The 13,373-nt window shown below is 40.2% G+C and overlaps 1 protein-coding gene across 1 annotated transcript; it reads right to left on the bottom strand.

Moving 5' to 3' along the window:
- Positions 1-10,469: 10,469 nt before the first annotated feature.
- Positions 10,470-12,793, bottom strand: HSPB3 (heat shock protein family B (small) member 3). The gene is made up of 2 exons (XM_054809992.1): positions 12,173-12,793; positions 10,470-11,729 (listed from the first exon to the last, which is right to left on the bottom strand). Exon 1 carries the CDS (start codon positions 12,791-12,793, stop codon positions 12,194-12,196), a length of 600 nt encoding a protein of 199 aa, XP_054665967.1. The 3' UTR covers positions 10,470-11,729; positions 12,173-12,193.
- Positions 12,794-13,373: the final 580 nt, after the last annotated feature.

Raw genomic sequence — 13,373 nt, 5'->3', positions numbered from 1 at the left:
GGCAATTCACTGGAATGCCACAAAACCCACTGCTTCCTTTCATTGCTGGCTTAATGCTTGATACCTGGAGTTTGCTTTTGTTCACTTTTTTGTTCTGAACTTCATTTTTCCAATGTTAGTGCATACATTATCACAGTGCTTTTCTGTTGCTGTTGCTTGACTTGTGTACTTAACTTTTTTTAAATATATCAGCTCACCCCAGCTTAATGTTTTAGCCCCAAATTCCTTTATTGCTGAACTCTGGAAATCTGTTTAATTAGCCAACGCCAATACTGCCCAAAGAACCACATAGTTCACCACACAACCAGCTCCTTGGTGGTCAGCCAGGGGAACATGTTCGTGTTGCATCACTGGTGCCACCATCTCCAAACCCAAGCACTAAATTTGCAGCAGCAATTTACGGGGAGCAATTCTGAGTACCAACATCAGTGCTAAAGCGAGAAGCGTCAGTCTTCTCCAGAGAGAGAGCTGGCAACTGCCCAGGATGGCGCAGCTGAAGACCTTGACTTCAGACAACTGTGTATCAAGGCTTCTGGGTTTCTTGACCAGCTCACTTAGTACTGGTGGGTGGAAGCACCCTGACCTGGCCTGGTCATGATTACTGTCCTCTGAGGAGCTCCTCAAGCCCTGCATCAGCATGTGTCAGTGCTCTTTTTTCCATCAAGGGTAGTGGTTGTCAGCGTTCTGCTGTCAGTGTCTGCCTTTGACATGGTTCTCTTCTGCTAAATGCAGGGATTGCTATGGCACCTGAGCCACGGTGCAGCGTGCTGCCCTCCACACATGTGGCCAACCTAGAGTAAGGACTAGAACCCCAACAGGAGGATAGAGTTGGAGCAGTTTAACCTTGGTCTTAGGTTTCATCCCAAATTCGGATTACTGCAAGTCAAGATAAGTGACTGGGGTTTTGTATTCCTTCCAAAGTTACTCCTAACATTGGTCTGGGCAGTCTTGTGCATTAATGTGAATTCTCACAAGCTAAACTACAGAAAATTAGCTCCTGATCTGCCTTTTCTATACCATTTATTGTTTTATATGTATTTTACTGCACCTGATTCAACTCCTTTCCCAAACTTTTCAGTCTTATTTATCTTAATTTCAGTGTTCTTAATCATTGTCTTGGTTTCATCTGGGATGGAGTTAACTTTCTTCCTAGCAGCTGGTGTAGTGCTGTGATTTGGATTTAGGATGAGAATAATGTTGATAACACACTGATGTTTTCAGGTGTTGCCAAGCAATCAAGGACTTTTCAGCTTCTCATACTGCCCTGCCAACGAGAAGGTGGGGGGCACCCAATAAGCTGGTAGGGGACACAGCCAGGACAGCTGACCCAAACTGGCCAAAGGGGTATTCCATACCATATGATGTCATGGTCTGTATACAATTGGGGGTGGGCTGGGAGGGCAGCTCAGGAACTAGCTGGTTGTTGACTTTGGGTGGTAAGAAATTGTGCTGTTCATCACTTGTACATTATTATTATTATATTATTATTATTATTCCTTTTCTGTCCTATTAAGCTGTCTTTTTTTTTTTTTTTTGTCTTTTTTTTCTTTTTGATTCTCTCCCCCATCCCACTGTGTGGGAGGGGAGTGAGCAAAAGGCTGTGTGGTTCTTTTAGCTGCTGGCTGGGGTTTAACCACAACAATTATGAATGTTGTTTTCTCTGAAATAGTTTTTTCACATGAGGTGATCAGTACTGGAAATGATGCTGACCTACTTAATTTGTATAAATAGACACATTTAAGAATTGCTTTCATTAAACAACCTGGAATGATAAACAAGATGTCTTGCGCAGCTGCAAAGGCAGTCGAGGCTGTGGCTGTCATGGCCAGGGCAGGACGAAGGGACAACGTTGAGCTGGATGCCTGCCTCACTTCCTTAGGTCTGGTGGTGGAGGTGGTAGCTCTCCCGTTTTCCCCTGCCCCCTTGATGCATTAGATCTGATGTTTTCTTACTAAGTTCTGGCTCAGTATTTGTGTCTCAAACAGACACAAGCAAAAGCATCATGTTCAACAGGTGCAAAAACTGCTACCAGGAGAATCTGAAGGCATATGATCTGTAAAGCCAATGGGAATATTTTTTTCTTAAATAAATGAGTGTAAACTAGCTAAGTAGTTATTCTCTAAAATCTTCCAGTTTTATCTTGAGCTTTTAACAAAAATTAAGTTATGTGAAATTGGATCATGGTTTTTGAGGCACTAACACCATCAATAAGGCAAAATTATGAAAGGAAAAAGTGTGTTATATTACTTCCTTAGTGGACAAAATTGTGAAGAGAATTTGGAACAATAACAAGGTTGTAAATGACATTTTCCAAATTCTCCCACCAGTGAGACAATTCTGATTACCACTGTGTGCAGGCACTCTGTTGTGGATGTTAAAATTAACTTTTTAAAAAACTCAACAATTATTTTCAAGAAAACCAGTGTGCAAAATTAGAAGCTACCCTAAATGAGGTTTTTAAAGGGTTTGAAGAAGCCAGCTTCTTAGGCCCTCAGTAACCATCTGCAGTGCCAAGTAGAAGAGCTTGATTGATTGAGCTTTGTTTCTTGTTCAGACTAGCAGAGGCAAGGATTTCAAAATAAGAACAACACATATTGACTTACAGCATTTTATCTGCTCAAAGCATGTATCTGAATACTTTGCTTGGTCAGAATTTCTACTCATCTTCATTGGGAACTAAGTTTTCAAGATAAAGCGAATATTATTCCGATCCTATTGAGACTAATAGCCTATAATTTAGTGAAAATGTTTATTATTTAATGTGTTCCTGTGGATTTGCAATTTGGGGGGTAAAACTGAAAGCTAAACTAAAGCCAAATGGCTACTAGTATCTATGTATGGGATATCTGTTTGTTTTAATTTGGAGTTAGGCATCTCAAGATCACTGAGAATATATGCTGAAAGAGCTGGTTGAAAGCAGCTTGACTTATTTTTCTGCTCAGGTGAAAAAGCTTAAAATAAAAATTTTGGGAACGTTTTGGGGAAAAGGTAAGGGGTTTAGGGTGTCTTGAACTAGACAAAAGTGAATGAGTAGAGGCTCTAAAACTAAAAATAGTAACAGTGTGTAGCACTCTGTGTAACTTTTCCTTGAAACGCCCAAATCTTTCCTTCTTTATTTTGTTATTTTTCCTCTATGCTATCACTTTGCTGTTTTAGAAAGAAAAACAAAGTGATTTTCCATGAGAGAAGACAAAGCTCTGGTGGCAATTAGCCTTTTCCTTACGACGATATCCCTTCTTTGGACCCTGGAAAAACTGCGTGTCTGGATATTGAACAATGTCCTAGTAGGACACCAGCACTGAACAGTGCTTTGTGCAAAGAAATGGCTACAAATAGGCCAATTTTCATCAAGATAATTTCTAAGAGCAGACTCAAATGCTTCCTCAGTATATGATTGTTTTGTTGTTGCTATTTGTGTTGTGTATCTAGATGATTTCGGTTTGCTGTTTTATTTTGTTTGGGTTTTTTCTGGATTTTGCTTTGTTTTCTCATGATAACTAGAAATGACAGGGTTTTTTTTTAAAACTGTACATATGGATAATAAATTCCCTTAAAGGGGGAATAAACTTTTTCTTCCATTTCTACATCATCTGTAACTGTAATGTCCAATTCCCAGTCCTCCCAGAGCAGCAGTGGCAGAGCTGCCACTAGAGGGCACAAAATGATTTTAAACACAAATTACCGAGCTAAAACCAGGTAAAGACTTTGAACTAGCAAAGCAGTGAAGAAAATGCAATAAATGTGACGAATGTGTTATGCTAAGGTTCTTTTTTTCAGCTTCTAAAAGATAGAATATGATTAGCTTTTAAATGTTTTGTAGAATCGTCCTTTAAAATATGAAACAGGTATCAGAAATGGAGACACTATAGTGTGCTATGGAAATTAGGAAAAGATGCAGTGGAATTTAGGAGAAAAGAAAATATTTTTCAAGTGGGAACATAAACTAAGCAGAAATTGCATATTTTTTTCAAACTAGGTTGTTTAAAATGAGAGATAATTGAGCACAAACACTGAGGTTCTTGTTTGACCTTTGCGATAGTCTGTGTAATAGATGGCTGTTACTCAGAAATTCTCAACCCTCCATTTAATATCCCTTGGAATGCATGTCTGTCTCTGTTCCTTGTCTGAAGAGATAATGTTTCATAACCACCTAAGGATGCTCTCAAGATAATTCCATTATGTATGCAGTTCTTCCATGCTGTGGCAGTGGGGGTATGTGCTGGACAGACATTGTGGATGGTGCTGAGAGTCTCTTGTGGCTACAGACGAATGGGTCCAGACTGACTGCCAGTCCCTTGACACGCATACAGGCAGAATTTACCTCCTAAGTGTAAAGACTGAGACACAGCAAAAGAGGATGCATGAGCCTGCTGTGCTTTAGCCCAAGCTGCACAAGTCCTTGAGAAATAATCTCAGTCTTAGATGTTGCAATCCAATACCTTTCATGATAACAAACATTTTATAAAAAACAAGACTGTGACCTAAGTGGATAACTGGTAAAGAAATCCAAGCGAGGCCAACATTATGTCCTAGTGTCATATAAATGTGACATGAAAATAAAGTTATGTCAGCAATAAACTCATTGCATAGGATGAATAGAGTATGGTAGCAAGAATGAAGGATTGAGCATTAATTCATTTCCCACATGCAGGTATCTCCATCCTCATCCAGGACAGAGAAATCGCAGAGGTGACCTCCTTAGTGGGTTCTGTACCTGTGTTAACTCTGGCCAGTCCACACAGGTGTCTCATGGGAAAATAAATGCTGCTGGGTTCTAGAAATGCATGGGACTTGGGTCCTCTGGCTGAGGGGGTTCACATCAACCCTGAATTTGCTCTGGCCCTGCGCAGAGAGGTAGCTGGCAGAGGTTGCCCTCAGAGTGAAGGGCTAGTCACTGGCAGCTCCTCAGTTATACCTCTCAGTTGATCAGGATGGTTGAGCCTTAACTTGACTTTATGTGTCTATGAGTTTTTACTGTCCATTGTGGAACCTTATGAGAGTGAGTTCTCTGTCTCAGCCTGGAAACCAGAACAAGTTCCCACTAACTTAGGCAACAGATTGGTTTCAATGGCAGTTTGACCCTCAAAGCATCTTCCATTCTCTCAGTGCTTCTGTTTAAGCTGAGACACTGTATTCTGCTAGCAGGAGGCAGTGACATTAAATTCTGAATAAGTGAGATTGCTGTCTTCAAGGAGAAAAATTTAGCTTGTGCTGTTGCTTGAGAATATGGAGGACAGACAGGATGGTCAAGGAGGTGCTCATGTTGTCTGTGTCAGCTCAAGAGATGAGGAGTTCTGAGAAGCTCAGTAGCTGAAAACGGCATTAAGTTACTCCAAGGTAAATGTTTATAGCGTCTGGGTTTTGCTGGTGTTTTGGGAAACATAAAGGCCTGCCAAGGATAAGGTGGTGAAGAAGGTGCCTGCTGTGCTTGGTTTGGGCTGTGTATGGGTGAGAAGGTGAATGGTATGAATTACTTATCATAGGTGGTATAGCCTGTCGCTTCCTTATTAAACCCGTGTTTTAGAAGGGATTTCAGTGCTAGAGACATACCAGGCATCCCGTATCATTAGTGAAATGTTAAGAGATTATAATTTCCTAAGAGAAACAGTGTCAGAACCTGCCTGCGGCCATTCTGTATGCATTTAGAATAATGTTTTATTAGCTACCCATAAATACAGAACTGTATTCATATAAGCAGAATTATGTGAGTTTAAAATATATTGTTATAAAAGGGCAAGTGAAAGTAGAAATGGGAAAAAAAAGTTGATAGCAAGCAATACCAAGTGATAGTTAGGAGCAAAATTTAAAGGTATATTAAACATTATGTGGCCAGTGGGACAACAGGCAGGACTTATTCAGGAAGAAACAAAATCCTAAACAATAGTTTGGATGAGTAGGGGATGAAGATGACAAAGCTGCCAATGGTGACACAGGAGAGATATTAAATATACCAAGGTTATTCAATAAATATTTCTGCTCTGTATGTGGAAAGTGATATTCACAGTATTTCATATCAATGAATTCCTTTGTGTTCTATTAGTAAGTAAAGAGGGTGTTTAGCGGCAGGTGTTAAACTTGTTTATCTTTGTAACTCATAATGTCAGGATAGTAAAAAGACTGTCCCAAGAGCTGTCCAGACTGTTACTTTTAGTTTTAGGGTAAAACTTACATCACAGAGGAAATCTCAGAGGGCTGGGGAAAAACCTGCTTTTAGTTGGCTGTGGTGATTATTAACACTTAAACAATTTATGCAGGGTTGTGATGAATTTTCCATCAACTGAAGTCTTTAAATAAAGATTTGATGTCTTAAATATGTGTTGTCAAACGTATTATGGGCTTCATAAGGAAATTAACAAGTGAGATGATGTGGATTCTGTTCAGGGGATCACACCAGGGATCATCACCGATTCTTCCGACCTTTAAACCTATAAATCTGGAAACCTTAACTGTCTCTGCACTGTAACCATTTCAGGCGGAAGTTTCTAGAAGGTCTCAGATAAATATTGCTATGGGTAATGTGATAGAATGAGTCTCAGAGTTCATATTTCTGCATGTATTTGCCTGAGAGTCTCCTAATCTGCATTGAGTCCCTATCAGTTTCATTCCAGGCTCTAAGGCTTCATATAGACAGTAAGGCAGAGACTGTATTTATGGTGCATCTTGTACAGTACATACTGATCATGACACCAGGACTTGAATAATTGTGGTAAAGTTACAAAAAATAGACTTGAAATACTATTAAAATGCATACAGCTGTCACCACTGCAGGTAGCTCATGAGTTTCTGTCTGCCTTGTACAACAGAGTACAAGAATTATGTTTCTATTTGTCAAACCATTCTCTGAAAATCATTTCCCTTCATTAATTTTTCATTATGGCTATAATGTAATGCTATTGCTTTTAGTTAAGACTTGGACTTATTTAACCCCAGTATCTGAACTCCAAGTCGGCTTATTCACAGACAAAAGCTATACCTGCTCTAAGTGCCTACACCACTGCACTGCTGCGGCATCCGGTGCCCAGGCTAAGGTAAGAGTGGGATAGCCTGGAAAATGAGGAGTGGAACTAATAATAAAGGAATTATTGCCAAATAATTTTGGAACCCAAATATTTTGGAAAGCAAAACATCTTCTGATCCCATCTTGCCTCTTGTGTGGAGTCACACACATGCAGGGAACCCCTCGTGTTGCACTGTTTGGACATCTGAATCAGCTGCAGGAGCAGCCAGCCGAGCTCTGCACCGCATCGGTACTGTGGAGACAGAGAGCGAGATGCCAGTCGGCCCTGGAGACTGCATGGCCACACCTGGGTGAGGAAGTCTTACTGGATCAAACCAACTCTATGCAGAGCCAATGAGGGGGATGACTGCACATGTTGACTAGTTTACAGTGAATCAGTAAACCAGCTTGAGGTGATGAGGACTTGACTGTGGAAGTTTTGGGGTGGTTAGTTCAGATAGGGCACTCACACTTTAACTGCCATATCTTCCAGCTCTGCTAAGAGCAAGTGAAATGTTTGGAGATTCTGCCATGGTATCTCTGCTTACATGATGGGAATGTACAGTTAATGGATAGAAAAATTGAAGGGATGTGCAACTGGAAAGAAACATAGCTGAATATAGTAGATGACTTACTCTCTCATCCTAGCACACCAAGGGTTTATTTAGTCCATGCACAGTATTCCTTTTCTATTAACAACCTAAATTTTTAAAGTAATTTTGAAATGTCTTTCTTAGCCCTTAAAAATGCTTATTTTATCAAAAAGTCACATATTTCTTGTAGGAGGCTTAAACATTATGCCTTAAAATCTGTGTGTGTGTATATATATATTTTCTGAACCAGTTGAAGTGTTTTTCCTGCTCCCTATCCTTGCCTGAGACACCTCTGGTGGGCTTCCTTGCTGGCTACATGCCGAGGCCCACCCTGGCCCTACAGTTTTCTATCTCCTCTCTGTGCACAGACCTGCCCATTCTGTGTCTGTATTAGCTTGCAGGGCTCAGGAGCGGCATGCTTCGTCAGCAGAAGAGAGGTATTTGCTGGGGTCAGGGCCAGCCCAAAGCACAAGTAAACACACCAAGGAGCATGACAGGAACTGAAGATGATTCTCTACTTGCATCAGTTCTACTTGTGCAAGCGGCTGCTAGACATACTTCCTCCTGAAAATGCTGGCATCAGTGGTATTACCACGTGGCTAAAGGCTAAGGAGATTGATGGGATTTGCGGTAAGGCTACAGCCCACTGTGGTGCAGAGACATGAAACCCCCACGCTAGCACTAACCTGGCTGGGTAGTGCCGTGTTTCTGCTGTCTCTCTGTCCGTGAGAGTATTTTTAATAAGGGATGATTTTTTTAGCCTGAGCACAGCAATGGACAGTCTGGGCTTTCTGGACCAGAAAGGGCAGATGGGGCAATACTCCTGGCTCCAGAGTTGTCATGAGTGGGGCCAGCTCAGGTATCTCCAATGTAATGTACAGCTCTAAGTCCCTGCATTCACAGTGTAGGGCCGTTGAGATGCTGTGCCCTGGATGACAGGGGCCAGCTGTTGTCTCTGGTAGTCAGCAAGACAGAAGCCAGTGTCTCTTTCAAATAAGAAAAGGTACACCCAATATTTTCAGAAATATTCCTACTCCCATTAAAAGCCAAATATCATAGCGTTACTCAGATGAAAAAGCATATTTTGATTCCTGGCTATGAACTAAGGAACCCAAGACCTACCCCTTTTAGACGGAATGTTGCCACCATGATACCCCAGGGGTTTCCTTTCCTCTTTTCCAACGCCCAGAGCTGTAGCCAAGCGGCTATTGACTGACTGATGGGTGTCAGCCTCGGTTCATTGCACCACAAGTATCAGATTGTGTAAAGAGATCTCAGACGCCCTGGATGCAGCAGAAACTATAAAAAGACAACAAGTCCAAGGAATTTGTGGGCTTTCTGCGCACTGGGATCACATGGAAAAATATGTTGGCTACCTTGCTTTTGGAGACTAGTGCTGATATTGAGACATTTTCTTATTTTATGAAAGCATTTTTCACAGTGCTTAGCTTCAGGCATGAAATCATCTTTATCCATTTGGAGAGGCAGTCTGATCAATTACGAAGGCAACCCTTCAGTGATGGGAACTGAGAAGGCTCTGTAACACTTGCTCTGCAGGGTTTGCAGCAGCATTTATCGCTTATTCTGGGCAAGGGTTTCGTAGGCAGCCAGTATCAGGGTCCTCAATTTAACCACATCAGCATGTCTTAAGCCTGTCTTAAGCTGTAGCTGTTCTGAAATCCTTTGCTGTTGATAAATTTCTCATTCCGCTGTCCATGAGCAATATTAGCAGCTTTCACTTTGACATTCACATTCATTTCTAATCAGGTTATAAAAGTAAAACATCATGTACAATATGTGAAAACTGCTCTTTTCAGACAATTCGGAAACAGTCTGCCAAGTACTTTGAGACTGTTCTGATAAATACATAAAAATAATTCATCAAAGAATGTTCCATAAACTGCCACTAAAAAAAAAAAAAGGAGAGAAGCGCTTTGCCCTGCATTGTTCTTGGTGCCAAACCGCAGGAAGCCAGCAGCAGGTCCCTACTCCAGCGTGGTCCCCGTTAAAAGAGCACCCTGGTGCTGGGCCCGGGCAAGTTCCCATTCTCCAAGGAGTACACATTAGGCTTTTGCAAAGCTCTGGGTACTACAAGAGGCAAAATCCCCCTCGGTACATCTTTGCCGTGTTTGGGTCAGTACGTTCCAGTGATTTCTAACTGATGACATCATCAACAAGTACAGACCTGAGCATGGAATGGTGTGAAGAGACCTACTATATACAACAGCCAAATGCCAAACTCTCCATCCAGTTTTGTAAGGCAGGCCTGTGTACGTAAGCAGGGCTGTGTGTAACCATGGTATTAACATATATAGAACAGATGATATGATTTTGGCTCTCTGGTCTAATTCCTTGCCAAGTTTCCAGTACTTTAATCATGATCTAATTTGAAATAATTAAATCAGTTATGTTTTTTTTATAACTGCTTTTTTTAAATCTCTAGGGCTATGAATACCATCACTGCAATCATAGCTAGACTCATTTTTATAATAACCTATAATGTTAAGTGATCAAATTTACAAAATTCTCTGTAAACAAAAATCAGCAAAGCAGGTTACTAACTGGTGGTGCTGAACTCTATCCCAACAGTTGTGTCATAAGGTGAGATGTAACCATGGGTCTAAACTTGTGAGCTTTTGTAAAGTTGGCATGTAAATTTTCAATCCAGACCTGTATCTAGAATTCATTTTTTTAAAATCCATGTTACATCTTCCATCAAATTCCTGGCTAAGGAAGCTTCTTGACCTAAAAGTGTTGAAAATCCAGATCTGATTTTCTTATGCGATCATTTATTATCTTAAACCAATACACAAACTAAACCCAGACAAGATGAGGGAAAAGTGTGGGTTGAATGGAAACGTGGAGACATATGTTTTATATTTGCTTTGGTTTGTTAGAAAACATTAGGTTCTTGACTTCTGCTCTATTAAAAAAATAAAATAATTGCACATGATGGAAATTTACGATCCAGACCTTATTCTGCATTTCTTATACAAATACCTGGTGAGTTTTAGCACAAATAATAAATAAAATACAAGCATTGGACTACCCGCTTTTCTAAAGTCAATTGCTTCAAATATCTTCAAGTCTAAACAACCATGACATAAATCTTTCTAATGAATGGACATGTGCAGAAGTACAAGCATAAGGCTTTCATTTTAAACTAAAGGAACTCTCTGGGTTCAGCTAGCGAGAGCCTGGGTTTTGTTCATCAGATTTTTCTCATATTCTTCAAATTGTATTTGTATTCAGTTTCATTTGAATATGTTTTTGATTTGTCCAAACAGCAGATGGCTATCATAAAGAGTCTGTATTTAACCTGGCACTTTCCATTCCACATTCCTTTACTATTCATAGCACAGCAGTCATACTCATCTCCAGTACACATAGAAGGAGGCAGTTTGACTTGCAGCTGCAGATCTCCTCAAATGTTTGAGTATTTACAAACTCACAGCATTTTTATTTTTTTTTAATGTTGAGAAGACCAGATACTGGATATAGTAGGTGGATTTTTATTTCATCTGTACCACTCTCATGAAATGAGACAAACTGGGACAGAAATTAAAACTGTATCTGTAGGAAGGAACCCCCGCACTTAAAATTAAATTCATGTAGAGCCCATGTTGGTACAGGGAGAGTGGGACTACACATAGGCAGAAAAATTTGCTCTTGAAGACACAGACTGTCAAGCAACATGAAGAATACTAATCTGATTGAAAAACAAGACTAACTAAAATGCATAAGAATAAAGGCATCTGTGCTAGAGTAATGCCTTTTTTATTACTGGGGCTTCACAGGAAAGAATTTGATCCTTTTGAGTATTTGTAAGCAACATATTTTTTTCTTCAGTTGCTAATAGATAACAGAATATGTTAAATAAAACAAATTTTCTAAAGGTCTTTGAATGTTTTCTTTCAAATTAATTTATCTTTGACAGAAAGTATCATTTTTACTTACTGTGTTTTCAAGCAAATATAGTCAGTTATTATTCTTATTTCTTATAGTTTCAAACATGCAACACACTTCTAAAAAGTAATGTCTCAAGTTTTTTTTCGCATACAAGCTTGAACTGCAGAAATAGTGATGGTTTTTTTTCTTGATAGTATCCTTCAGTCTCAATCTGTGTGCTTTTCCAGAGCCTGAAGGAAGAAGAATTTAATCTCAAAAATTAGAAAACAGATTTTTCGGTACATAAATTAAATTTCCATAAGACTCACAACCTGTCTGTTTCTTCTTTAATGGTTATGACTATGTCATAACAAATGCTTATTCCTTAGGAATACAAGTCCTCCTACTGAACTCATAAATGTGCTTTATCTTCAATAAGTTATCAAATAGATTTTTTTTCCTCTTGCTGTGACTAGTGTAAATTTTCTACTGTTCAAAAAGCCTGACTTTCCAGCACATATGTAGCTGGAGGCAAGCAGTTTGACATTTCACATCAAACAATAAACTCAGCATACTGAAAAATATATACACAAAGATTTTCTTTTACTGTAATATAAATACAGTCACATGCTCACTACACTCTTCAGTGTTGCTTGAATATTATTTTTTTGTATTAAGAATGATTTTATCTCACCAATATACTATGGACAAGACTCTAATTCTTTCCCACTGAGTTCTTCATTTCAACAACCAAAATGCCATCATGGCAGAAAAGCGCAGACAAGTCTTTGTTCTCCACTCCATTAGGTAATTTGTATTGTCTGGTAAAGCTCCTGGATATGAAACCGTGTTCGTCCATCCTGGGTCCATGCTGAGCTTTGATCAGGAGCCAGCCTTCGAAAGTCTGAATAATGATATCTTCAGGGCGGAACTGCACAACGTCCAGCAAGACCTGAAAGCATGTGTTTTCCTCCTCCTGGCCGCTCTTCCCGGCCCCAGCTGTACTTTCTGCAATACACTTTCTGCTGCTCAGGGCAGCCGTAGAAGGGCCTGGCAAAGCATATAAAGAGTGGTCCAGTTTGTGTGCTTCCAGCTCTTGGACGTCAAACTGCTCTTGATAGCGTATGGGAGTTTCCACCCAGTGTCTTATAACAGCTTCTGCCATTGCTGAGGCAGAAAGGTAAGTTGCTGCTCCTGTGTTGCTTTGGGGAAGCTGCAGAGTCAGAGCAAACTCTTCCCAGTCGTATGCCTCACCCGCAGACTGGTTTATCGGTTGATGTCGCCTTTCACTTTTAGCCCAGGCAGAGCTTAACATTTAATAGGGCGCGCTGTGCTCCAGTGCTGGGAGACTCGTTTCATCTTTTATCCAATAACAATAGAGCACTATTTATAGTGCTGGGGTCTTGAGTGGCTTCAACACGTGCACAGCCTTCACGCAGAAGTAGTAAAAGCAAAATTTCAATGCACCTCCGATTCTTTCAATATTGTGTTGTCGTTATGAATAATGAGCGAGTAATGAACAAATAATATGAAAGATTCTTTGATTTAAATGGAAGTTTAAGGATTCTGTTTTTCCAAGGGATACATGGCAATAGATACAAACTCTGTATTTCTTCTAACTGAAATACGAAGTTACCGAGGGAAGGGATTTAATTAGCTTGACAGTAGGAATGGAGCAGATTTCAGGTTAGGTAGACTATAAGATTATGAAGTGCATTGGACAGTGTTGCAGAAGTTGTGCATAGGTGAAATACAGGCCTGATTAACCAAGTTAGTGGCAGGAGGAGGGAACCGTAACCATCCCTGCCCAAAGAAGGGGTGCCTGAAGGGCTAAGTCTGCAATCTTAGTAACCTACAAGCACAGCAGAGCCTTTTGCAGCATGTCAGGCAGTCAG

The sequence above is a fragment of the Grus americana genome, chromosome Z (assembly GCF_028858705.1).
Source record: "Grus americana isolate bGruAme1 chromosome Z, bGruAme1.mat, whole genome shotgun sequence".
In the NCBI taxonomy this organism is placed as follows: domain Eukaryota; kingdom Metazoa; phylum Chordata; class Aves; order Gruiformes; family Gruidae; genus Grus; species Grus americana.
The sequence above is the reverse complement of the archived record's forward strand: the minus strand, read 5'-3'. Positions and strand labels throughout refer to the sequence as shown.

Excerpts from the sequence above, each read along its gene's own strand:
- HSPB3 (XM_054809992.1), bottom strand. The coding sequence starts at position 12,793 with ATGTTAAGCTCTGCCTGGGCTAAAAGTGAAAGGCGACATCAACCGATA.